The sequence below is a fragment of the Nerophis lumbriciformis genome, linkage group LG22 (genome assembly GCF_033978685.3).
Source record: "Nerophis lumbriciformis linkage group LG22, RoL_Nlum_v2.1, whole genome shotgun sequence".
Taxonomy (NCBI): Eukaryota; Metazoa; Chordata; class Actinopteri; order Syngnathiformes; family Syngnathidae; genus Nerophis; species Nerophis lumbriciformis.
In genome coordinates, this window is record NC_084569.2 from 10,380,901 (window position 1) to 10,407,955 (window position 27,055).

General features: G+C 38.2%; 3 protein-coding genes and 1 long non-coding RNA gene across 4 annotated transcripts in view; 1 reads left to right on the top strand and 3 right to left on the bottom strand.

The window, feature by feature from the left end:
* Positions 1-853, bottom strand: part of LOC133615571 (Na(+)/H(+) exchange regulatory cofactor NHE-RF2) — a 74,772-nt gene extending 73,919 nt beyond the window's left edge. The window contains exon 1 of the mRNA XM_061974262.2: positions 321-853. Within this exon, the coding sequence (XP_061830246.1) occupies positions 321-527 (207 nt within the window). The 5' untranslated portion in view covers positions 528-853. The remainder of the gene's footprint in view (positions 1-320) is intronic.
* Positions 854-4,884: 4,031 nt separating this feature from the next.
* Positions 4,885-5,422, bottom strand: LOC140679730 (uncharacterized). The gene is made up of 4 exons (XR_012051101.1): positions 5,385-5,422; positions 5,230-5,295; positions 5,066-5,140; positions 4,885-4,960 (listed from the first exon to the last, which is right to left on the bottom strand). It is a non-coding gene; the product is annotated as an uncharacterized lncRNA (long non-coding RNA).
* A 145-nt stretch (positions 5,423-5,567) lies between these two features.
* Positions 5,568-7,473, bottom strand: LOC133615092 (uncharacterized). Its single transcript, XM_061973442.2, has 6 exons — positions 6,991-7,473; positions 6,763-6,903; positions 6,357-6,677; positions 6,056-6,259; positions 5,798-5,957; positions 5,568-5,674 (listed from the first exon to the last, which is right to left on the bottom strand). Exons 1-4 carry the CDS (start codon positions 7,313-7,315, stop codon positions 6,222-6,224), a joined length of 825 nt encoding a protein of 274 aa, XP_061829426.2. The 5' UTR covers positions 7,316-7,473; the 3' UTR covers positions 5,568-5,674; positions 5,798-5,957; positions 6,056-6,221.
* A 12,395-nt stretch (positions 7,474-19,868) lies between these two features.
* The window catches only part of LOC133615091 (suppressor of cytokine signaling 3-like), a 62,301-nt gene continuing 55,114 nt past the window's right edge, over positions 19,869-27,055 (top strand). The window contains exon 1 of the mRNA XM_061973439.2: positions 19,869-19,974. Within this exon, the coding sequence (XP_061829423.1) occupies positions 19,928-19,974 (47 nt within the window). The 5' untranslated portion in view covers positions 19,869-19,927. The remainder of the gene's footprint in view (positions 19,975-27,055) is intronic.

A 27,055-nucleotide genomic window follows, 5' to 3' on the forward strand; every position in this document is an offset into this window, starting at 1 on the left:
GGTCCACACATTGGCCATTAAGTCAAGTGTTCTCACTACACCACTTTCCAGTAATGATTGTCAGCTCGATATGTTTACATGGCGTTCCCTGATCAACAGGTTTGGAAAGACAACTTTGTATGTGCTTATTTGCTTTGTGAGTATGAGCCTATAAATCATACTTGTCATTTGGGGGTGCCTTCAATTGTATACTCCTTTCAGTTGGCTTCATTATTGGCAACTATATTTACACAGTGTAAATACAATTAAACTAAAAAAAACATAGGAAATAGAGTAAAAAGTGATGCATCACTGTCAGGTATACTGTTATTATTGAATACCTGGTGGTGCGTTTCTCTCTCCACGTTCACACCGTTCACGGCGACCACCCGGTCCCCTGCGCGCAAGCCAGCCTCCTCCGCAGGCGAGTCGGGCTCCACTTTGCGGATATACTGTCCAGTCTTGCCCTTTTCGCCGTGCAAGTGAAATCCATAGCCTTTGTCCCCTTTTGTCATGACACAAAGCCTCGGCTTCCTCTCACTCGCCATGTCCCTCTTCTTGAGCTTTAATTCCTCAGGTTAAAAAAAACCTGGTTTGAAACAACCAAGTGTTTAAAAAAAAAAAAAATCGCCTTAAAAGTAATCCAGGTGTACTTCCAAAATCTAATCCTTAGGGTCTCCTGTGCAGCATGATGGATCTGCATTCACTATTATTTCAATCCAACTTTTCCCTCGGTTTTAAACAACCGCTCACTAATAGTTTCGCACCGCCAATGTGGGGCTTCATGCACCAGCGACACCAACCAACTGGCGATAAGGGAGCACACAACATTGTGCAACAGCGACACTATGTGGCGAAAACACGACATTACAACTCTACGTGTCCACAAACAAATCATCTTTCAAAAACAATTGTTGACATCCGAGTCTCTTGCGCTAAACAGCCATAAAAATATATACAATGATTAAAATGCTACAAACAATTCTAAGTATGACGAATAATCTTTAACCTATAACTCCGATATTGAAAATATATATATACTCGTAGAATTATAAAGATAAGGTTGGGATATGAGTTATTGTTGCCATGGCCGATACATCATAAAGACTGCAAGTTTGTGCAACAGCGACACTGTGTGGCGAAAACACGACATTACAACTCTACGTGTCCACAAACAAGTCATCTTTCAAAAGCAATTGTTGACGTCCGAGTCTCTTGTGCTGAACAGCCATAGAAATATATACAATGATTACAATTCTACAAACAAGTATAAATATGACGTATAATCTTTAAACTATAACTCCGATAATAAACAAAAAAAATATTCGTAGAATTATGAAAATATGGCTTGAATATGAGTTATTGTTGCCATGGCCGATACATCATAAAGACTGCAAGTTTGTGCAACAGCGACACTGTGTGGCGAAAACACGACATTACAACTCTACGTGTCCACAAACAAGTCATCTTTCAAAAGCAATTGTTGACGTCCGAGTCTCTTGTGCTGAACAGCCATACAAATATATACAATGAAATTCTACAAACAAGTATAAGTATGACGTATAATCTTTAAACTATAACTCCGATAATAAACAAAAAAAATATTCGTAGAATTATAAAAATATGGCTTGAATATGAGTTATTGTTGCCATGGCCGATACATCATAAAGACTGCAAGTTTGTGCAACAGCGACACTGTGTGGCGAAAACACGACATTACAACTCTACGTGTCCACAAACAAGTCATCTTTCAAAAACAATTGTTGACGTCCGAGTCTCTTGTGCTAAACAGCCATAAAAATATATACAATGATTAAAATTCTACAAACAAGTATACATATGACGTATAATCTTTAAACTATAACTCCGATAATGAACACAAAAAAATTATTTATAGAATTATAAAAATATGGCTTGAATATGAGTTATTGTTGCCATGGCCGATACATCATAAAGACTGCAAGTTTGTGCAACAGCGACACTGTGTGGCGAAAACACGACATTACAACTCTACGTGTCCACAAACAAATCATCTTTCAAAAACAATTGTTGACGTCCGAGTCTCTTGTGCTAAACAGCCATAAAAATATATACAATGATTAAAATGCTACAAACAATTCTAAGTAGGATGAATAATCTTTAAACTATAACTCCGATAATGAAACAAAAAAAAATATTCGTAGAATTATAAAGATAAGGTTGGGATATGAGTTATTGTTGCCATGGCCGATACATCATAAAGACTGCAAGTTTGTGCAACAGCGACGCTGTGTGGCGAAAACACGACATTACAACTCTACGTGTCCACAATTGATTGATTGAGACTTTTTTTGTAGATTGCACAGTTAAGTTCAAGTTGAAGTACCAATGATTGTCACACACACACTAGGTGTGGTGAAATTATCCTCTGCATTTGACCCATCACCCTTGATCACCCCTTGGGAGGTGAGGGGAGCAGTGAGCAGCAGCAGTGGCTGCGCCCGGGAACCATTTTTGGTGATTTAACCCCCAGTTCCAACCCTTGATGCTGGGTGCCAAGCAGGGAGGTAATGGGTCCCATTTTTACAGTACAGTACATATTTCGTACAATTGACCACTAAATGGTAACACCCGAATACGTTTTTCAACTTGTTTAAGTCGGGGTCCACTTTAATCAATTCATGGTAAACAGGCCGTCTTTAAAAAAAACTGCTGTTTTTATTGTCGAGCTCATAATTTCACTATTTTCTTTCCAAAACTTAGCCAAATAATGTAATATATGAAGATATATACTTTGATTCCCGCGGGATAGCAATTGTTGACAGACCGGAAATGTCGTAGCCCAGTTACGTACATTGAGTATATTGTTTACGTAGATGCATTGTAAAATAAAGCTTGCGTAGATCCACGTTGACGTCCGAGTCGCTTGTGCTAAACAGCCATAACAATATATACGATGATTAAAACGCTACAAATTTTTTTAAGTATGATTAATAATCTTTAAACTATAACTCCAAAATTGAAAAAAAGTTGTAGAAATATAAAAATAAGGCTTGAATATGAGTTATTGTTGCCATGGCCGATACATCATAAAGACTGCAAGTTTGTGCAACAGCGACGCTGTGTGGCAAAAACACGACACTACAACTCTACGTGTCCACAAACAAGCCGTCTTTCAAAAACCTGCTGTTTTTATTGCCGCTCTCATAACTTTACTATTTTCTTTCCAAAACTTAGCCAAATAATGTAATATATGAAGATATATACTTTGATTCTCGCGGGATAGCAATTGTTGACAGACCGGAAATGTCGTAGCCCAGTTACGTACATTGAGTATATTGTTTACGTAGGTGCGTTGGAAAATAAAGCTTGCGTAGATCCACGTTGACGTCCGAGTCTCTTGTGCTAAACAGCCATACAAATATATCACATATACGATAATTAAAACGCTACAAACAATTCTAAGTAGGATGAATAATCTTTAAACTATAACTCCGATAATGAACCTAAAAAAATAATTCGTAGAATTATAGAAATATGACTTGAATATGAGTTATTGTTGCCATGGCCGATACATCATAAAGACTGCAAGTTTGTGAAACAGCGACACTGTGTGGCAAAAATACGACACTACAACTAGGTGTCCACAAACATGCCGTCTTTAAAAAAAAAACTGCTGTTTTAATTGCCGAGCTCATAATTTCCCTATTTTCTTTCCAAAACCTAGCCAAATAATGTAATATATGAAGATATATACTTTGATTCCCGCGGGATAGCAATTGTTGACAGACCGGAAATGTCGTAGCCCAGTTACGTACATTGAGTATATTGTTTACGTAGATGCGTTGGAAAATAAATCTTGCGTAGATCCACGTTGACGTCCGAGTCTCTTGTGCTAAACAGCCATACAAATATATCACATATACGATGATTAAAACGCTACAAACAATTCTAAGTAGGATGAGTAATCTTTAAACTATAACTCCGATAATGAACAAAAAAAAAATATTCGTAGAATTATAGAAATATGGCTTGAATATGAGTTATTGTTGCCATGGCCGATACATCATAAAGACTGCAAGTTTGTGCAACAGCGACACTGTGTGGCAAAAATACGACACTACAACTAGGTGTCCACAAACATGCCGTCTTTAAAAAAATGCTGTTTTTATTGCCGAGCTCATAATTTCACTATTTTATTTCCAAAACTTAGCTAAATAATGTAATATATGAATATATATAGCCAAATAATGTAATATATGAATATATATACTTTGATTCTCGCGGGATAGCAATTGTTGACAGACCGGAAATGTCGTAGCCCAGTTACGTACATTGAGTATATTGTTTACGTAGATGCGTTGGAAAATAGAGCTTGCGTAGATCCACGTTGACGTCCGAGTCTCTTGTGCTAAACAGCCATACAAATATATCACATATACAATGATTAAAACGCTACAAACAATTCTAAGTAGGATGAATACTCTTTAAACTATAACTCCGACAATGAACAAAAACAAATATTCGTAGAATTATAGAAATATGGCTTGAATATGAGTTATCTTTATTAGTGATAATTATAATACAATAGAAATGGAAGTTCTGCCATCCGGGAGGAGCTCAAAGTAAAGCCGCTGCTCCTCCACATCGAGAGGAGCCAGATGAGGTGGTTCGGGCATCTGGTCAGGATGCCACCCGAACGCCTCCCTAGGGAGGTGTTTAGGGCACGTCCGACCGGTAGGAGGCCGCGGGGAAGACCCAGGACACGTTGGGAAGACTATGTCTCCTGGCTGGCCTGGGAACGCCTCGGGGTCCCACAGGAAGAGCTGGACGAAGTGGCTGGGGAGAGGGAAGTCTGGGCTTCCCTGCTTAGGCTGCTGCCCCCGCGACCCGACCTCGGATAAGTGGAAGAAAATGGATGGATGGATGGAATAGAAATGGAATGCTGTGGTCTTGGTCGTGCGCGTCAGTGTACTCCTGCCCCTTCTTGTTGGTTCTCTTCCTTGAAGTAAATAATTATAGATATTCACAAATACAACAAAGACAGCACTGGAATGTAGATGAATTGAATTCAATTAAAACATGGCATAATTTACTCCTTGTTTACCTGCTCAATGCTCACTGGTCTCACTAGCGTTTGCTTGGTTCTTTTCCCTTTCCCTGTTTTCTTCTTCTTTACTTCCTGCAAGTATTTATAATTGCAAATTCAACACAGAACTGGGATCTTTATGAATTGAATTAAAACATTGGCATAATTACTTTATCATTTACCTGGTCACTCATCTCATTGTCCCTTTTCTTTGTACACTTCCCTTTGCCCTTCTTCGCCGTCGCTTCCTGCAAGTGTTTATAATTGCAAATTCAACACAGAACTGGGATCTTTATGAATTGAAATAAAACATTGGCATAATTACTTTATCATTTACCTGGTCACTCATCTCACTGTCCATTTCCTTTTTACACTTCCCTTTGCCCTTCTTCGCCGTCACTTCCTCTTAATTCCTCCTCCTCTCCTGCAAGTAGTTATAATTGCAAATTCAAAAGACATGCAGTGGAACTTCAATAAAATGGAATTCAAAATTGGGATATCTTATCATAATTCTCCGTACCTCAAACTTTGAACCTCCCTTTCGAAAAGTGGCCAGTTTCAGGACCTCTCCAAGCTCACAATCTACTTCAGCTGTGGTCGTCTGTTTGTGAACACCCCTGCATGCCTCTGGAATCACCAGCACAATTTAGAATTCCCTTTAGAATAAATACCGTAATAATAACAGCTAGATCGACCTTGTGAGCATACATGCAACATGTTCAAAGATGCAAACCTATTATTAACACTTACTTATTATTATTCTGTAAAAGGGCAAGTCCTCAAACGCCACTTTGCCTGTCTTTCCACGGAGACCAAGCTGCTCCAGGACTTTGTTTGTGGCAATTTTCCTCAGCATTGTCCTCACCGTGTCTGCCAAATTCTGCCCACCAAGAGCAGTAAGAGCTTTCACCTATACAAATAAATAAACAACAATATTGTACTTGATTAGAACATGTTTTTTGATAACTGAGCAAGATAATTTTGCAGTGGGGAATTAAAACTAGTTACCAGCTGATTTCTGAGCAGAAGATCAGTGTCGAGCTGTTCACAGAAGGTCTTAAGCTGCTCAAGAGTCTCGAAAGGCTTCTCAATGAGATCTTGAACATCCACAGCTTCTGGCCCCACAGACTGTGCTGCCAGCCCTCTCAGCATGCGCATAATTTCTCCCTGGTTCTCAACTATTTTTTTTAACTTTCATGTTTAACTGGAAAACTGCAAAGACAACAAAAGTCAAAGAGGTAATTCGTATTACTCCCCGTTGTAACAGCCTGTTTAACACCACCTATCAACAGTTAAATAGCCAACTAACGTTCACTTTCAAGGGCATTCCTGCTGCTTCTTGGAGTGGTCTGGTACTGACTCGTACTGGCTGGAGTGGTTTGGTACTGGCTTGAGCTGGATGCATGATTCCTGTCTGGACTGAGCCTGTAAGTGCTGCTTCTCGCTGGGCTGTGAGGTCGGCCTGGATGCCTTGGAGTGGTGTAGTATTGGCTGGTACTGGCTGAAGTGGTCTGGTACTCGCTGAAGTTTGGAAAGTTCAATGGTGGGAGCACTGGCAGTGGGGGTGCCTGGATGAGGATCTGTAATTTCTCTTTTCTGCACTTCTTTTTTGGCCGAATTTCCTCTTCGCCTAAACCAACGTAGACAATAACATTTACGCACCACTAAGTAGTGTTTGAGTATTGTAAGTAAACAGTCTTTGAAAAGTGACTAACCGTCAGCATCAAACACATCTTCCTCATCGTTTCTATAACGTTCAGGGGTGATGTGGCTCCATTTGGTTGACATTTCTTCTTCCTCTGGGCTCGAAAACATTTCAGCTTGTTTTTCATATTGAAGGGCCTTGTCAAAGTCTTCTGCAAAATTTCAAAGTATGCTGATGACTCAAGATGAATTATGTTGTTTAAGATATACATGATATGACTTTGACAATATTCCCTTACCAGTCAATGTTTTCCTGAAAACCCGAATTGGCAGCCTATCCCAGACTTCTTTGTCAGGAATCTCAGCTCTCCGGATTCTGGAGTGGGTAGGATTTGGCTTTGGCCAATAGCAGAAGCTATTCTGAAGATAAAATAATCCAGACCTCAAAATATCTTCAAAGCAGTCACTATCACTCTCATTTTCTGAATCAGATGACAAGGTGACATGATGGTCGATTAGTCTCCAATCAGCATCATTTTCATCAGGCTCATCACTATCAGGGCCACTGTAGGTGGCATTGTCAGCACCCGCGGCAGTGCAGGAAGCAGTCTCCGCAGCATCCATGTACTGAAGGGTTGTCACTGTTTCTGGAGTTGTAAAGATTGTCGTGTCATTCTCTTGCTCGCTATCATCACTCTCTAATTCTAAAGTTGACTGTCGGCATTGCTTCTTCAAATGCCTAGTTGTGGCAGCCCATCTACGCTTATAAGCCTTCTGTTGAAACTTCTTCATTGTGTTGTTTATTCTATAAAAAAACAAAAACAAGGAAAATGGGTTGCCCTATTATCGCCCACATTTTTATTATATTTTGCTAAAAACATCAAAATTAATTGTATTTTTATTTGTATTTTTTTGTGACTCCTTATTACATCCAGCCATATAATTATACATTAAAATAAACATCCATCCATCCATCCATTTTCTACCGCTTATTCCCTTTCATTTAAAATGACCATATTTAATTATTAAAATAATTGCTTGTTTATCAACAACTTTATCATTTTATTCATTACATTTTGAAACTCTCAGAAGCCAAGTTATGTTATATTCCTGAATATTTATTTATGCAAGTTTGAAGTGTCAATTATCTAAACACAGTTTTGTTTGCATATTTTCAGGATGTAGATATATATATATATATATATATATATATATATATATAATATGTATGAAATACTTGACTTGGTGAATTCTAGCTGTCAATATACTCCTCCCCTCTTAACCACCCCCCACCTCCCGAAATCGGAGGTCTCAAGGTTGGCAATGCTCAATAGCTTCAGTTTCTTCTTCAATTTGGTTTTCGCTACCTGCCTCCACACTACAACCATCAGTTTCAATACATGCGTAATCTGTTGAATCGCGTAAGCCCCTGAAATCCGAGTCTGAATCCGAGCTAATGTCGCTATATCTTGCTGTTCTTTCCGCCATGTTTGTTTGTATTGTGACGTCACAGGAAAATGGACGGGTGTATATAACATTTTTTTAGGGCTATTGCGTAATGGGTAAAATTTTGAAAAAAACTTCGAAAAATAAAATAAGCCACTGGGAACTGATTTTTAATGGTTTTAACCCTTCTGAAATTGTGATAATGTTTAACAGAACGTTCAGGCAACATTCGTGCCATATGGACCTCAAAATATGACACTGACGGGGCAAATTATTGTTTAACTAGGCTACAGATAGATCCACCCTTCTTCAGAAGTCATTCGTTGGTATTTGGAAACTATCGTTAGCGTAACGTTACTGTATGGTTCTCGTTTGGTTATGCAAGATGAGAACATTCTAAGAACATTCTCAGTACATATCAAAACCTATCTGACACACAAAATATTTGCCTGCAATGGAAACAGCGACCGTTAGGCTTTTCGAAATGTTTTTTTTCGCAAATTTACTTTATATACATTATGTAGTAACGTTTCCCTAACGTTCCCCGAACGTGTTGTGTTTTTCGAACAATCTGACGTCAGCTGAGCTGAGTCAAGGCTGCACGCATGCGCGTAGAAGCTTCCGTGAGACAAAGACGAAGCTCGACAACTTTGCAAATTCCAGAATCCCGATAATCAGGCAATACGGTGCGCCATCCATTGATCACATGTAAGTAGATAGAAAGAGTGAAATATGAAGCACGTTTTTGTGTAACAATTTCTACCCTACATGATTAATTTCAGACCATTTTACGGTTTTAGCGTTGTGTCAAATGCGCGCCATGCTCAACTGCCGGCACCATATAAACTAGCATGCATTTCTCGTGCATATTGGCTGTTATAATTGTTGCCATGGCCGATACATCATAAAGACTGCAAGTTTGTAAAACAGCGACACTGTGTGGCAAAAATACGACACTACAACTAGGTGTCCACAAACATGCCGTCTTTAAAAAAACTGCTGTTTTTATTGCCGAGCTCATAATTTCACTATTTTATTTCCAAAACTTAGCCAAATAATGTAATATATGAAGATATATACTTTGATTCTCGCGGGATAGCAATTGTTGACAGACTGGAAATGTCGAAGTGCAGTTACGTACATTGAGTATATTGTTTACGTAGATGCGTTGGAAAATAAAGCTTGCGTAGAACCACGTTGACGTCCGAGTCTCTTGTGCTAAACAGCCATACAAATATATCACATATACGATGATTAAAACGCTACAAACAATTCTAAGTAGGATGAATAATCTTTAAACTATAACTCCGATAGTGAAAAAAATATATATTCGTAGAATTATAAAAACAAGGCTTGTATATGAGTTATTGTTGCCATGGCCAATACGTCATAAAGACTGCAAGTTTGGCACTGAAGCGTTGCACTTGTTAATATTAACCACAAGGGGGCGAAAAAAACTAACTTTTTAAATGGTCGTGTGTTGCAGTGTAGACTTATAGTACGGTAATATAAACGACTGTGACATAGAAATGTTTGTCAACATTATTATGCTCCAGGCAACATTTTTTCTACATAAATGTCGATTTATGAAAGTAAGTCCTACATTTTCTAATTGCATTAGAATGATCAATCAAATCTTGGAGAATGATTAAAAGTACAAAAGCCCTTAAATTTATATCTTTGTTGAAAAAACATTTAAAATGATATAGGTAGCCCTTTTTGTCTTTTTTTATTTTTTTATATTTTTTATTATTATTTATCAATCAACCAATCAACCTATCCTGGGGATAGGTAAATTGGCCCTAGTGTGTGAATGTTGTCTTGTCTATCTGTGTTGGCCCTGTGATGAGGTGGCGACTTGTCCAGGGTGTACCCCGCCTTCCGCCCGAATTCAGCTGAGATAGGCTCCAGCACCCCCCGCGACCCCAAAGGGAATAAGCGGTAGAAAATGGATGGATGGATTTAATACTCTATCTGTATTTGCTTTTGTTTTCTTTCCTTGTTGTTGAAAGTGCCTTGACTGTTGAGTGAATTATTAATGTTTGTTTGTTGTTCAATAAAAAAAACTAAAAAAACAAACTTATAGTACTGTATGTTTAGCTAGTAGAAGTTATTTTGTTTGCATCTTTTCGGACAACAACGTATTTTTAAGTCCTTGTAAAGGAATTGTGTATGATGCACTGAAGGCATCAAAACTATGAATGAACACATGTGGAGTTATGTACTTAACATAAAAAAAGTGAAATAACTGAAAACATGTTTTATATTCTAGTTTCTTCCATATAGCCACCCTTTACTCTGATTACTGTTTTGCGCACTCTTGGCATTCTCTCCATGAGCTTCAAGAGGTAGTCACCTGAAATGGTTTTCACTTCACAGCTGTCATAGTTGTGATGCCTTCAGTGACAATCTACAATGTAAATAGTCATAAAAATAAAGAATGAGAATGAGAAGGTGTGTCCAAATTTTTGGCCTGTACTGTATATACATAATAAATAAACTACTACTACACATATTAGATACTATTGTTATTGTTGTAACTGTTGCAGACTTATAAATAATACAAACTGTGGCTATAAAGAGTGATTATTTTTAGGGATGTCCGATAATATCGGACTGCCGATATTATCGGCCGATAAATGCTTTAAAATGTAATATTGGAAATGATCGGTATCGGTTTCAAAAAGTAAAATGTATGACTTTTTAAAACACCGCTGTGTACACGGACGTAGGGAGAAGTACAGAGCTCCTTTGCGTGCCGGCCCAGTCACATAATATCTACGGCTTTTCACACACACAAGTGAATGCCAAGCATACTTGGTCAATAGCCATACAGGTCACACTGAGGGTGGCCGTATAAACAACTTGAACACTGTTACAAATATGCGCCACACTGTGAACCCACACCAAACAAGAATGACAAAACACATTTCGGGAGAACATTTGCACCGTAACACAACATAAACACAACAGAACAAATGCCCAGAACCCCTTGCAGCACTAACTCTTCTGGGACGCTTCAATATACACCCCCCCTACAAAAAACCCCGCCCATCTCAACCTTAGAGCATGTCCCAAATTCCAAGCTGCTGTTTTGAGGCATGTTAAAAAAAATAATGCACTTTTTGACTTTAATAATAAATATTGCAATGCCATGTTGGCATTTTTTTTCCATAACTTGAGTTGATTTATTTTGGAAAACCTTGTTACATTGTTTAATGCATCCAGCGGGGCATCACAACAAAATTAGGCATAATAATGTGTTAATTCCACGACTGTATATATCGGTATCGGTTGATATCGGAATCGGTAATTAAGAGTTGGACAATATCGGATATGGGCAAAAAAGCCATTATCGAACATCTCTTATTATTATTATTAGTGATAGTTTTAGAAGTAATAGTAGTGGTAGTAGTAGATCAGACCAGTTTAAAATACATACAAATTATGTACTTCAATAACGATAACATTAGCATTATTTTTTTTATTACTATTCGGTCAGGTTGTAATGAAAAATTGGAGATATGCAATGTACCATATTGTAACTGTATGCATGTTTGAAATAAACCAAAACCATTATTGGTTGTAGCTGTAGTAGTAGTATGGTTGTCAGTTGAAAAACACATATTATGTGCTGTTATAGTGATATCTTTATTATTATTCTCACTATTTTTACAAACCCCGTTTCCATATGAGTTGGGAAATTGTGTTAGATGTAAATATAAACGGAATACAATGATTTGCAAATCCTTTTCAACCCATATTCAGTGGAATATGCTACAAAGACAACATATTTGATGTTCAAACTGATAAATATATATATATTTTTTGCCAATAATCATTAACTTTAGAATTTGATGCCAGCAACACGTGACAAAGAAGTTGGGAAAGGTGGCAATAAATACTGATAAAGTTGAGGAATGCTCATCAAACACTTATTTGGAACATCCCACAGGTGAACAGGCAAATTGGGAACAGGTGGGTGCCATGATTGGGTATAAAAGTAGATTCCATGAAATGCTCAGTCATTCACAAACAAGGATGGAGCGAGGGTCACCACTTTGTCGACAAATGCGTGAGCAAATTGTTGAACAGTTTAAGAAAAACCTTTCTCAACCAGCTATTGTAAGGAATTTAGGGATTTCACCATCTACGGTTCGTAATATCATCAAAGGATTCAGAGAATCTGGAGAAATCACTGCACGTAAGCAGCTAAGCCCGTGTGTGACCTTCGATCCCTCAGGCTGTACTGTACAAGCGACATCAGCGTGTAAAGGATATCACCACATGTGCTCAGGAACACTTCAAAAACCCACTGTCAGTAACTACAGTTGGTTGCTACATCTGTAAGTGCAAGTTAAAACTCTCCTATGCAAGGCGAAAACCGTTTATCAACAACACCCAGAAACGCCGTCGGCTTCGCTGGGCCTGAGCTCATCTAAGATGGACTGACACAAAGTGGAAAAGTGTTCTGTGGTCTGACGAGTCCACATTTCAAATTGTTTTTGGAATCTGTGGACGTCGTGTCCTCCGGACCAAAGAGGAAAAGAACCATCTGGATTGTTATAGGCGCAAAGTTGAAAAGCCAGCATCTGTGATGGTATGGGGGTGTATTAGTGCTCAAGACATGGGTAACTTACACATCTGTGAAGGCGCCATTAATGCTGAAAGGTACATTCAGGTTTTGGAGCAACATATGTTGCCATCCAAGCAACGTTACCATGGACGCCCCTGCTTATTTCAGCATTACGTCAACGTGGCTTCATAGTAAAAGAGTGCGGGTACTAGACTGACCTGCCTGTAGTCCAGACCTGTCTCCCATTGAAAATGTGTGGTGCATTATGAAGCCTAAAATACCACAACAGAGACCCCCGGACTGTTGAACAACTTAAGCTGTACATCAAGCAAGAATGGGAAAGAATTACACCTGAGAAGCTTAAAAAATGTGTCTCCTCAGTTCCCAAACGTTTACTGAGTGTTGTTAAAAGGAAAGGCCATGTAGCACAGTGGTGAACATGCCCTTTCCCAACTACTTTGGCACGTGTTGCAGCCATGAAATTGTAAGTTAATTATTATTTGCAAAAAAAAAAAAAAAAAGTTTATGAGTTTGAACATCAAATATGTTGTCTTTGTAGTGCATTTAATTGAATATGGGTGGGAAAGGATTTGCAAATCATTGTATTTACATCTAACACAATTTCCCAACTCATATGGAAACGGGGTTTGTAGTAGTAGCAAGTGTAGGTGTAATCTAAAAACAATAAAAAAAAAATCCTTGACGGCAATGACAACTCCCGTTTCGGCCCATGAGGGCCAAAACCCACCCACACCCACACCAGGGTCCCCAAGCAACGGAGTCCTCGCTCTCCTAAACTGAAGACACGTGAGACCAGTTCAGGCTCCAATTAGGGCCGAGCTGTTTCCCAGAAGTGTCTACCCCTCCCACCGCCAATGAATGCCTCACTCCTCCTGCACCACCGTGGCGGGAGAACCGCGCACCCCATGGTGTCCAGACCTGACCTCAGCTGGCTCGCAGAGGGCCAAAAGCAAAAAAAAAAAGCAAAAGAATGTCACACAGGCCGCACGCAAATAAACCCAACTGTTTCTTGCGAGAACATCGTTGTCTGGGATCCATGCAGCTGCTGAGTGCACGTGCAGTTTGGACAAAGCCCGTATTTGTTGGAAATGCACTTTGAATGCATTTGCGCTCCCAGCCAATATTTTTTACGGGTGGAACAATAAATCACTCCCAAGAACATCGCACACTAGAGAGGGACAGTAAATGCATCCTGAGGGCAGCATTTCTCAGAAAGCAGCCACAACAAAGCTTGCTCGCCTTTTTTCATCCTGCAGGAATCATCGGGTTTTTAAAAATGTTTGTACAGAACGTAGGATAATAAATGACGCCGCGATCAAAAACATTACCATCATGTGGGTTGAATACCGCCTTTAAGGCTATTTATTTGGAAATGTTGCAAAATGATCTTTTCAATCAATCAATCAATCAATCAATCAAAAGTAGTTTGGACACATCTTCTCATTTCAATGCGTTTTCTTTATTTTCATGACTATTTACATTGTAGATTGTCACTGAAGGCATCACAACTATGACATCTGTGAAGTGAAAACCATTTCAAGTAGGGATGTCCTATAATGGCTTTTTGCCAATATTCCGATATTGTCCAACTCTTTAATTACCGATACCGATATCAACCGATATATACAGTCGTGGAATTAACACATTATTATGCCTAATTTTGACAACCAGGTATGGTTCAGATAAGGTACTTTAAAAAAATAAAATAAAAATAAAATAAGATATCCATCCATCCATCCATCCATCTTCTACCGCTTATCCGAGGTTGGGTCGCGGGGGCAGCAGCCTAAGCAGGGAAGCCCAGACTTCCCTCTCCCCAGCCACTTCGTCCAGCTCCTCCCGGGGGATCCCGAGGCGTTCCCAGGCCAGCCGGGAGACATAGTCTTCCCAACGTGTCCTGGGTCTTCCCCGTGGCCTCCTACCGGTCAGACGTGCCCTAAACACCTCCCGAGGGAGGCGTTCGGGTGGCATCCTGACCAGATGCCCGAACCACCTCATCTGGCTCCTCTCCATGTGGAGGAGCAGCGACTTTACTTTGAGCTCCCCCCGGATGACAGAGCTTCTCACCTTATCTCTAAGGGAGAGCCCCGACACCCGGCGGAGGAAACTCATTTCGGCCGCTTGTACCCGTGATCTTGTCCTTTCGGTCATAACCCAAAGCTCATGACCATAGGTGAGGATGGGAACGTAGATCGACCGGTAAATTGAGAGCTTTGCCTTCCGACTCAGCTCCTTCTTCACCACAACGGATCGATACAGCGTCCGCATTACTGAAGACGCCGCACCGATCCGCCTGTCCACTCTTCCCTCACTCGTGAACAAGACTCCGAGGTACTTGAACTCCTCCACTTGGGGCAAGATCTCCTCCCCAACCCGGAGATGGCACTCCACCCTTTTCCGGGCGAGAACCATGGACTCGGACTTGGAGGTGCTGATTCTCATCCCAGTCGCTTCACACTCGGCTGCGAACCGATCCAGTGAGAGCTGAAGATCCTGGCCAGATGAAGCCATCAGGACCACATCATCTGCAAAAAGCAGAGACCTAATCCTGCAGCCACCAAACCAGATCCCCTCAACGCCTTGACTGCGCCTAGAAATTCTGTCCATAAAAGTTATGAACAGAATCGGTGACAAAGGGACAAAATAAGATAAATAAATTAAAACAAATTTCTTGAATAAAAAAGAAAGTGTGTGAATGTTGTCTGTCTATCTGTGTTGGCCCTGCGATGAGGTGGCGACTTGTCCAGGGTGTACCCCGCCTTCCGCCCGATTGTAGCTGAGATAGGCTCCAGCAACCCAGAAGGGAATAAGCGGTAGAAAATGGATGGATGGATGGAAAAAAGAAAGTAAAACAATATAAAAACAGTTACATAGAAACTAGTAAGTAATGAAAATGAGTAAAATGAACTGTTAAAGGTTAGTACTATTAGTGGACCAGCAGCACGCACAATCATGTGTGCTTACGGACTGTATCCCTTGCAGACTGTATTGATATATATTGATATATAATGTAGGAACCAGAATATTAATAACAGAAATGTCATGTCTGTGTAATCATGTTTTGTTTAAGTCATGTTTTGTTTAGTTATTGGACTCTTTAGTTTCTGGCTTTTCACTCCCTTGTCTTGTTTCCATGATTACCCCATTAGTTTCACCTGTTCCACGTTTGGACTCATTGTGCACTCTTGTTTGTCACCATAGCAACCCATTAGTTTTCACCTGTCACGTCACGCACCTGTTTCACGTTTTGAGTGACGCACCTGTTTTCGTTAATCATGTCTGTAGTAGTTAAGTTCATTGTTTTCAGTTTGTCTTTCTGGTGACATCCCACATTTTTGCTCTTCACATTCCTGACACTTGTTTTTTCATGTCCATCTTTCATGCTGCAACTTTAGTCCAAGCCAGGTAAGTTTTTGTTTATTAATGCTATAGTCTTTTGGTTTCATAGTTTGTTCTCCGCCACTGTGCGCGCTTTTCGTTTGTACTCTTTTTTTTGTCCTTTTTTAGTGTAAAAAAATAAATTATGTACTCTCATTCCCGTCTCGCCCGAGCCAACTTTCCGTTGCCTTCTAGAAAAACTAAACCCCAGGACCAAGTCATGACAAGAAAGAAACAACCCTTTTGTGTGAATGAGTGTAAATGGGGGAGGGAGGTTTTTTGGGTTGGTGCACTAATTGTAAGTGTATCTTGTGTTTTTTATGTTGATTTAATTAAAAAACAAAACAAAACAAAACAAAAAAAACGATACCGATAATAAAAAAAAAAAACGATACCGATAATTTCCGATATTACATTTTAACATATTTATCGGCCGATAATATTGGCAGGCCGATATTATCGGACATCTCTCAAGTGACTACCTCTTGAAGCTCATGGAGAGAATGCCAAGAGTGTGCAAAACCTCCCTCTGGAACTCTCTTCCCAAACCCAAGACCTTCCTACCTTCAAAAGCCTTCTCAAAACACACCTCTTCAGATCTGCTTTTAACCTGTGATTAGTGTTCTGCGTCTTGTAATGTCCCGTCTTGCAAATGTCCAGTGTTTTTATGTATTTTACAATGTACTGCTTTTATATTTCCTATATTTTATATTATTATTACTTTGAATTGTTTTATATTCAAACATTTTTTATCCTGTAAAGCGTCTTTGAGTACTCTGAAAAGCGCTATACCCAATAAAATGTATTATTATTATTTTTATTAAAACAGTAATCAGAGCAAAGGGTGGCTATTTTGAAGAAACTACAATATATATATATATATATATATATACATACCTGCCAACTACTCCGGTTTTCCCGTAATTAGTACGGTTCGGTTTTCATCAACCTATTCCGGGTTACGGTTGCAGTGATAAAAAATACGTTTTTTCATTAATTAAAATTTTTATTTTTTTTAAAAGTTTTATTCACGAAATCGCGTAACAACAATGACAATCGACACTGCTTCCCGTAACTTCCTATCGAGCCATTCCGAATGCCATGCGCGAGGCTATTTATAGCACCGCTGCCAAGCACGAGGCACTAGTTGCCATTGTTTCCAAACGAGCGAACGATCATGGAATCAGCCGGAGAAAAATCGCAAACGAGTCTTAAACCGAAAAGAAAACTGCAGTCATTCCGTGAAGAATATTCAAAAGCCTATCCGGGAATAATTATCCGTTCCAAAAAGGGTGAAAACTACGCGAATTGCACCTTGTGCAGACAAGATTTTTCGATCGGACATGGAGGAATTAGCGATGTAAAAGACCACGTTGGGACAAAAAAACACAAGTCTAATGCCGTTGCTAGCGATACAAGTGGAAAACTTTCAACGTTTTTCGGATTTTAGCCACAAAAAGGTAATGACACCAATGTTATCTATTGGAATTGTTTAGTACTGTTATACTGTTAAAAGTGTTTATACTATTTATGCTTTCAAGTCCAAGTTGAAGAAATCTTGTTAAATGTTGACAGCATAACTACCAAAATACAGAAGTATGTCCTTAATATTTTTGCAGTGCTATTTCTGTTGAAAAGTTAAAATGATTACATTAGAGATGTGATGTGCCACTTTTCAAGTGTCTGATGGCTTAAATTAATTTTCATTAAGTTTTCATATTTTGAATTCTTTTGAAAGGCTTACAAAAAAACTACATTTGAATTGTAATTCCATGCTATTGACAGGATTATTAATTTTAATGAAGTTAGCTTACCATGTTTACAGTATGATAATTGTGATAGAAATGTGAATTTTAGGCACAGAATATTTTTTACAATTGAACAAGGCAGTAGATTATACAAGCTTGGACAGAAAGTTAATAATGACACCAATTTTTTTTTTAATGGAATTGTTTAGTACTGTTTTACCATTTGTTTACTGTAAAAAGTGTTTATACTGTTTATACTTTCAATTAACAAATTGAAGTCTTGTGAAAGGTTGACAGGATAACTGGCATTAACTGTCAAAATAATTTCAAACTATTGAAGTTATCTTACAGAATAAACATGTCAATCAACCCATATGATTTTTGCTGTAATATTTTTGTTTTGAAAAGTCACTGTGACTGATAGAAAAGTGATGGTTTTAGCAACATTTTAACCTGTCTGAATGCTAATAATCATTTTGCGTCAGGGGGCGAACCTGAACCCCCCACCAGGACTTTGTCCTGGACCTACCGGGGCCTGCGGCCCCTGGACCCTGGCTACTAGGTTTTTCTGATTTCAAAAGTTGGCAGGTATGTATGTATATATATATATATATATATATATATATATATATATATATATATATATATATATATATGTATATGTATATATATATATATATATATATATATATATATTTTTTTTTTCTTTCAGTTATTTCACCTTTTTTTGTTAAGTACTTAACTCCACATGTGGTCATTCATAGTTTTGATGCCTTCAGTGACAATCTACAATGTAAATAGTCATGAAAATAAAGAAAACGCATTGAATGAGAAGGTGTGTCCAAACTTTTGGCCTGTACTGTACAAAATAGATGTATGTATATATATATATATGTATATATATATATATATATGTATATATATATATATATATATATATATATATATATATATATATATATATATATATATATATATATATATATATATATATATATATATTTGTACACACCTTTTTTTTTTTGCTGCAGTTGTTACATATACTGTAATTGGGATTTGTTATATATCGTATATATTATAAAAATATAATATATTAGTATATATTGTATACTGTATATATAATATGTAAATATTACATATATGTTATATTTTGTATTGCTACTATGGTACATTTTTAGTCTACTTAATACCTGCATTAGCCTTTTCATCCTTACCCTTTCCATCCTTTGGAACTGAGCTACGGTGTGGAACAATTTCCCTTGTGGATCAATAATGTTTGTCTAAGATAGGATTCAATTCATGCTGCACTACACATTTTAATCCGCTGCAACATAAAAAAAAAGGCAATTATATAAATAAGTCATTAGATAAGCAAAAAAATGCAAGTCATTAAAAATGTCAGCAAGTCTGTTTTTAATTAAAATTACATAAAATATTCACTATTAAATTGGATAAATAATAAATGTCATTAAATAAATATAAATACTATTAATTAATTAAAACAGCCATGAAAAATATAAATGATCATAATGACATATGACATATTCTAGCTATCATTTTTTTTGTTATAATGCTGTTTCTCAAGTGACCATAAACGCAAACTTCTTACGTATTTTGTCACGATAAAGACGCGCCGTAAATTCCGCTCAAAGGTTAACAACCAAGAAGCTGTGAAAACGATGATGCTGTGTCCCAAATTTACATTATTTACTGAAATTGTGTGAGCCTATGGCTTTGCACTTAGTTATATATATATATATATATATATATATATATATATATATATATATATATATATATATATATATATATTGCATTCTATTTTAGTTACTTTGAGTTTACAACCCCCTGGCGCTGTTTTGTACTGTTTTTTGTACTTATTTTGATTATTATTTCTCAATTGTTTATAAATGTTGCAATTTATATAAAAAAAAAAAATAAAAAAAAATAAAATTCTGCTCATAGATGGGCGCCAATTAAACGCGCACGCGCAGTAGCGAGCTTGCGCCCCCCTAGACATACGCCGGAAGCCACAGGTGGTATGATTGGTGTTTTTCTCCGTTGCAAATGGCGAATAGCTGGCTTTTCTTTCCTTTCCTTTCAATACCGATAGGGTGAGTAAGCGACACGTCGTGCATAATTTTACCATGTGTTGTTAATCTACAAGAGATAATGTTTTTTTTTTATGTTCGTAATGTGCTCTTGTTAGCATTAGCCTGCACTAACACTGAGCTACCTCAAGAGGGTGCTGTTGTATTGAGTCTAAAGCTGCTTTCATGTTATTGTACAGCTTTACTATATAGTTTAATGACTGTTTACATCGATGCTTCCTAAAATGTCAACGTCCACAATCATAAATGTTCAGAGAAGCAGGGCATAGTTTAACTTCTGGCTTCCAGGGAATCTGCAGCTATGACCTAAGTGAAAGTAATGAAGTTGTTATGTTATCTTATCAACCAGCTGCAAGTGGGAATACATGCAGCCAATGAAAGCTCATGTGAATAATTTGCCATGTTAACAGACTCTAAAATGAGTATATGGCGGCTAGTAGTGATGTAATGTGAGCCAGTGTTGCCAGCATTCATTACACTTACTGGAAGGAATGTAGTTTTTTTTTTTTTTTTTTTTTTAGGAGCTTGTGCATATCCTGCTGCAGAGATACTGTGTTGTTGCACAAACAGGAGAAAATATGTGCACGTTCATTGAGAGTTGTGTGTGGCTTTCATTCTGGGAAGTTTAAAAAAAAAAAAATGCAAACAGAGGTGCATTATTGTTCACTTTGGTAGTGCAACACGAGAGATCACTAATGTTACTGTGTCTGGATGAAGATTTGGTGCAACCAAAATGGGTTTCTGGAATAGCCAGATGGTTTGTTTACTGGCCGGTTGGGACGCAGAGTACTTGGTAGAATTTCGGGCAGGGAAGTGGGATAGTGGGGGAATAAAGGAGGCGGTTGTTTTTGGAGACACTCCAGGAGAATTTCCTGGCTTTAGGGAGCGCCCAGTTATGGGGAACAAAAGGAAATGCCTTCAATGCAAAGTGCAAGGAAAAAGGAAAGCTGCGGTACTCGAAGCTTGGCTTTTATTGCAACACTCATTTGTTATGATGTGATGTTATTCCTGGAAAACAATTGCAAACTGCAATGTTAGCGCGCTGTAGAGTCTTAACTGTCATAACTACTAGTGCAACTTGACAACATCCTCAACAGTCAGAATCAGAATTGTTTTTATTGCCACTGTTTGAGAATGGGTTCGCAAACTAGGAATTTTCCTTGGTGCAATCGTGCAACATAAAACACATATAACACAGAATGGGTAATAAAAAGAGCTGTAACTGAGCTATCAGATCTTGTTATTGTTCATGTGCCTGATGGCCGAGGGAAAAAACTGTTCAGGTGGCGGGAGGTGTGGGTCTGGATGGACTGTAGTCCCCTGCCTGAAGGGAGAGGGGAAAATAGTCCTCACCTTAATGCAACTATACATCAGAGAGTATGGTAATAATACAAACCCCAAAACCAGTGAAGTTGGCACGTTGTGTAAATGGTAAATAAAAACAGAATAAAATGTTTTGCAAATCCTTTTCAACTTATATTCAATTGAATAGACTGCAAAGACAAGATACTTAATGTTCCAACTGGTAAACTTTGTCATTTTTTTTAGCTCATTTGGAATTTGATGCCTGCAACATGTTTCACAAAAGTTGGCACAAGTGGCAAAAAAGACTGAGAAAGTTGAGGAATGCTCATCAAACACTTATTTGGAACATCCCACAGGTGAACAGGCTAGTTGGGAACAGGTGGGTGCCATGATTGGGTATAAAAGCAGCTTGTATGAAATGCTCAGTCATTCACAAACAAGGACGAGGCGAGGGTCACCACTTTGTGGACAAATGTGTGAGTAAATTGTCCAACAGTTTAAGAACAACATTTCTCAACGAGCTGTTGCAAGGAATGTAGGGATTTCACCATCTACGGTCCGTAATATCATCAAAAGGTTCAGAGAATCTGGAGAAACTCTTAACACTAATTCGATCAAAATTGTAGGAATTTTTCCTCATTAAGTCATGTATTTTCATATTTGGACTTTATTTTAGTAAAACTACAACATTTACTGATTTTCCCCTACAAAATTCTAGAACATTTTGTCTTTAAAAATGATGCAACGGCTTTCTGGCACTTCAGTTTCCAGCTGGTAAATATGGGTTACTTTTGTTAGATTTTTGATAAAATAAAAGCAAAACTTGTTTTGAATGATCTTGTTTCTCCCCCAAAAAACAAAAAAACAAATCATAAACATGTTTTTTCCTTCAAAATTGCATGACATCTAATTTTGTGCCGCCCCCAGCCCGATCGATTGAAATCGTTTAACACAACGTTGAACTGGTTGTGTTGATTGAGCGATTGATATCCCTCTGCGGCAGCTACGTATTTTAACTGCAGTTGCAGCGTTGCGCCACTATAGAGGCGCTATATTGACAGCAGTGCACCGGAAAGACCTGAGGCTACTACCGAAGAAGAAACGGATCGAATCGTGTTTTTTCTGCCGCCATTGCTTGCCGTGCTAGCGAGGTCCTTTGTCCCTGAATTGCTCACACACTCCGGCAGATTCAATGTGGGTCTGGCGGCAGATTTCTTTGACTTTATCGTTGGAAATGCATCTGCTATGAGTGTCGCAGGATATCCACACATTCTTGCCATCTCTGTCGTAGCATAGCTTTCGTCGGTAAAGTGTGCGGAACAAACGTCCAATTTCTTGCCACTTTCGCATCTTTGGGCCACTGGTGCAACTTGAATCCGTCCCTGTTCGTGTTGTTACACCCTCCGACAACACACCGACGAGGCATGATGTCTCCAAGGTACGGAAAACAGTCGAAAAAACGGAAAATAACAGAGCTGATTTGACTCGGTGTTTGAGAAAATGGCGGATTGCTTCCCGATGTGACGTCACAACGCTCCGAGAGCGAATATTAGAAAGGCGTTTAATTCGCCAAAATTCACCCATTTTGAGTTCGGAAATCGGTTCAAAAAATATATGGTCTTTTTTCTGCAACATCAAGATATATATTGACGCTTACATAGGTCTGGTGATAATGTTCCCCTTTAAATTAAAGTATTATTATTATTATTATTTTTTTTTAAATTATTTATCTTACGGTATACATCAAAAATAATATTGAGCAAAATTTAATTGAAATATTGTCGATGTGGCCCTCCAGCAGTGCTCGGGTTGCTCATGCGGCCCCCGGTAAAAATTAATTGCCCACCCCTGCTGTATACTGTTTGTTTGTCTAATTTTGAACGGGTTTGTGCTGAAAACAAAGTTTCGTTGTACTTGTGCAATGACAATAAAGACCTACCTACCTATCTATTATCATACTTTCCAAACATTTTTTTGGTCTAAATAGAAATAAATACCGTATTTTCCGCACCATAAGGCGCCCTGGGTTAAAAGCCGCGCCTTCAATGAACGGCATATTTCAAAACTTTGTCCACCTATAAGCTGCCCGGTGTTGTAAGTCGCATCTAACTGCGCTAAAGGAATGTCAAAAAAACAGTCAGATAGGTCAGTCAAACTTTAATAATATATTAAAAACCAGCGTTCTAACAACTCTGTTCACTCCCAAAATGTACGCAAATGTGCAATCACAAACATACGTATATCAACATGGACAGAGCTGCGTGAAAAAAGCCACCCGGCCTCTTCGCGTAAACTTAAACTTACCTTAACCACTCGCTCATCTTTTCTTCATCCATCCCTTCGAGTTAGCTTTTATGATGACGCCGGCTGGAAAGGTCTCTTTTGGCAAGGTCTTTCTTTTGAATATCACCATGGGTGGAAGGTTCTGGCCATTAGCATGGCAAGCTAGAACCACAGTGAAGGATGACTTCTCATTCCCTGTGGTGCGAATAATCACCGTACGTGCTCCCGTTGTATCCAGTGCGGTTCACAGGAATATCAGTTGCTGTGAAATAGTACCGGTAATCCGTGTGCGGATGGAGAGATTGCGTCTTTCATGAACCGGATCCCTGACGCTTAGTAGGAGCCATTTTGTGGTCTTTACAGATGTAAACACACAAAGGAAATGAAACGTACGGTGATATCCGCGCGCTTTTTCTTCTTCTACGCGGGCGGGTGGTTGCTTACAGTAGAAGAAGAAGCGCTTCCTGTTCTATGGGGGCGGGTGCTTACCTTGGCGGTTGCTTGCGTAGAAGAAGAAGCGCTTCCTGTTCTACCGGGAAAAAAGATGGCGGCTGTTTACCGAAGTTGCGAGATCGAAACTTTATGAAAATGAATCGTAATATTAATCCATATATAAAGCGCACCGGGTTAAAAGCCGCACTGTCAGCTTTTGAGTAAATTTGTGGTTTTTAGGTGCGGCTAATAGTGCGGAAAATACGGTACTTAAATATCTGCTTGACTTATGATTTTACAGCAAACTACTGTCGGAGGCAGATATTTACATATATCCGAATTTAAGTGTTACTTCTTTTATTTCATAGTCATATTTGAAAACAGCTCGTGTTTTTCCATTTGTTCTCTTTCTGTTTGTCTGCAAGTAAACTGTGTGTGTTAACCTTGAAGCTTTGGAATGTTAGAAAGAGCGATAATGGGCATTAGTTTTGGCTAGAGAGACATGACTGCCAGGGACTTAAGAGGGGAGAGGGTTTGGTCGGGGGGGCAGACCATCTTGGCGACGCAATTGAATGTTCTATGCTGGACTGGTCTGAATGTATATGCAAAGCTTTGCAAATATATTACAAAATACCTATTCTGTCTCTGGTGGTTTTTCAACTCAGCTTTAAGTGTCGTAAAGAGCTCGGGAGCGACTTGTGACTTGAATTCCCTGGGAGGAACAACTGGTCCAAAACGCAACACTACCCATCAAATTAATAAAAATGACAACACACTTTACAGTGTTCTTTATAGCATATTACTGTAAATAGAATTTTTTTTGCTTTTAAATTCTGGTGCATGGTCAGGATTGTACCACCGCTGCCTCAATTTGAGCCAGGAAAAGCAGTGTTTTTAGGCTGTGTAGCCTACTATTTGTTATACTTGTCAGTGTGGCTCTAAGTATGTGTTTCTCTCAGGTTCAGTTAATTTTATTGTATTTTCTTATCCTCCACTTAAACTAAATGGTGTCAGTTGCTGGATTTCACATGCTTGACTAGGCAATTGATTTCAAATGTAATGCTGTCAGGAGAGTGTGACGGGATGCCTGCAGGCATATAGTTGGAGACATTTTATAATCGATTGAAAAGGCAAAAAAAAAAAAACACCTTCTCTGTCTCAAAGCAGGTCACATGAAATCAACCATGTAAGGAAAACAGATTTGATTATAGCCCGCCTACGTCAAACTGAGAATGGTTAAATGTGGAACCATGCTGTCACGTATGAAGTCATTTACCCTCATATGACAACAGGGGAAGGGTGTCATGCTATTACTCCACCAGCTTGACGCACGTGGAGTATTTTTTGTCGCTGGGGGGGGGAGGTTTATTTGGAGAAACACACCTGTGTACGCTAACAATGACTCCATTCTAGGCTTAACAATAGCGTGTAGTCCACTTGTAGTGTCCTGATATGACCTCATTGTATGAACACATTTACGTGCAAGGTCACCGCAGGCTGAGTCACATAGAAAATGACTTCCTGGTGGGATCAAGGCTTGAGAATCGTGAACCATCTGCCCCTGAGTCAGCCTCTTAGACAATGTGCGCAAAGGTCCTACGGGACCATCTAGGGCAGTGGTTCTCAAATGGGGGTACTTGAAGGTATGCCAACGGGTATGTGAGATTTTTTTTTTTAAATATTCTAAAAATAGCAACTATTCAAAAATCTTGATTGAATAATACGTCAACAAAATATGAATGTAAGTTCATAAACTGAACATCAAATCAAGTAGGCTATTCCATTCATTACAATGCAACAATGCAGTATTCAGTGTTGACAGCTAGATTTTTTGTGGACATGTTCCATAAATATTGATGTTAAAGATTTCTTTTTTTTTTTGAATAAATGTTAATCAATCCAGATGGATCTCTATCACAATCCCCAAAGAGGGCACTTTAAGTTGATGATTACTTCTATGTGTAGAAATCTTTATTTATAATGGAATCACTTGTTTATTTTTCAACAAGTTTTTAGTTATTTTTATATATTTTTTTCAAAATAGTCCAAGAAAGACTACTACAAATGAGCAATATTTTGCACTGTTATACAATTTATTAAATCAGAAACTGATGACATAGTGCTGTATTTTACTTCTTTATCTCTTTTTTTCAACCAAAAATGCTTTGCTCTGATTCATTAGGGGGTACTTCATACTTGCCAACCCTCCCGGATTTTCCGGGAGACCCCCGAAATTCAGCGCCTCTCCCGAAAACCTCCCGGGACTAATTTTCTCCCGAAAACCTCCCGAAATTCAGGCGGACTCAGGTCCTCCACAATATAAAAAAGCGTACCTGCCCAATCACGTTATAACTATAGAATGATGGAGGGCGAGTTCTTGGTTTCTTATGTGGGTTTATTGTTAGGCAGTTTCATTAACGTCCTCCCAGCGTGGCAACAACACACAACAACAGCAGTCACTTTTTTGTATACCGTAAAGCAGTTCGTCTGCCGTAAACAGCAATGTTGTGACACTCTTAAACAGGACAATACTGCCATCTAGTGCATTTGATGAAAGCACTTTTGTGCGTGCCACACATCAATGCATCATCAGAGAGGGTGTTCAGCATGGTTCGAAAAATAGTGACAGAGAATAGAACAAGGATGGACAATTCAACCCTTAACTCAACAATGAGTAGATGAGTGTTATGTGTGTGTATATGTGTAAATAAATGAACACTGAAATTCAAGTATTTATTTTATATATATATATATATATATATATATATATATAATTAAAAAATATATATATAATTTAAAAAAAAAAAAAATAAATAAAAATATATATACATATACCTGTATATAAAAAATAAATAAATAAATATATATATATATATATATATATATATATATATATATATATATATATATATATATATATATATATATATATATATATATACAGGTATATATAGCTAGATATCACTGAACGTCAAGTATTTCTTATATATATATATATATATATATATATATATATATATGAAATACTTGACGTTCAGTGATATCTAGCTATGTATATATATAT

Bases quoted from the DNA above. Each gene is read 5' to 3' on its own strand.
- LOC133615092 (XM_061973442.2), bottom strand. From the start codon at position 7,315: ATGGATGCTGCGGAGACTGCTTCCTGCACTGCCGCGGGTGCTGACAAT. The intron at 6,678-6,762 runs GTTAGTCACTTT...ACGTTGGTTTAG, and splicing joins AGATGTGTTTGATGCTGACG to GCGAAGAGGAAATTCGGCCA. The intron at 6,260-6,356 runs GTTAGTTGGCTA...TTGTCTTTGCAG, and splicing joins GAATGCCCTTGAAAGTGAAC to TTTTCCAGTTAAACATGAAA.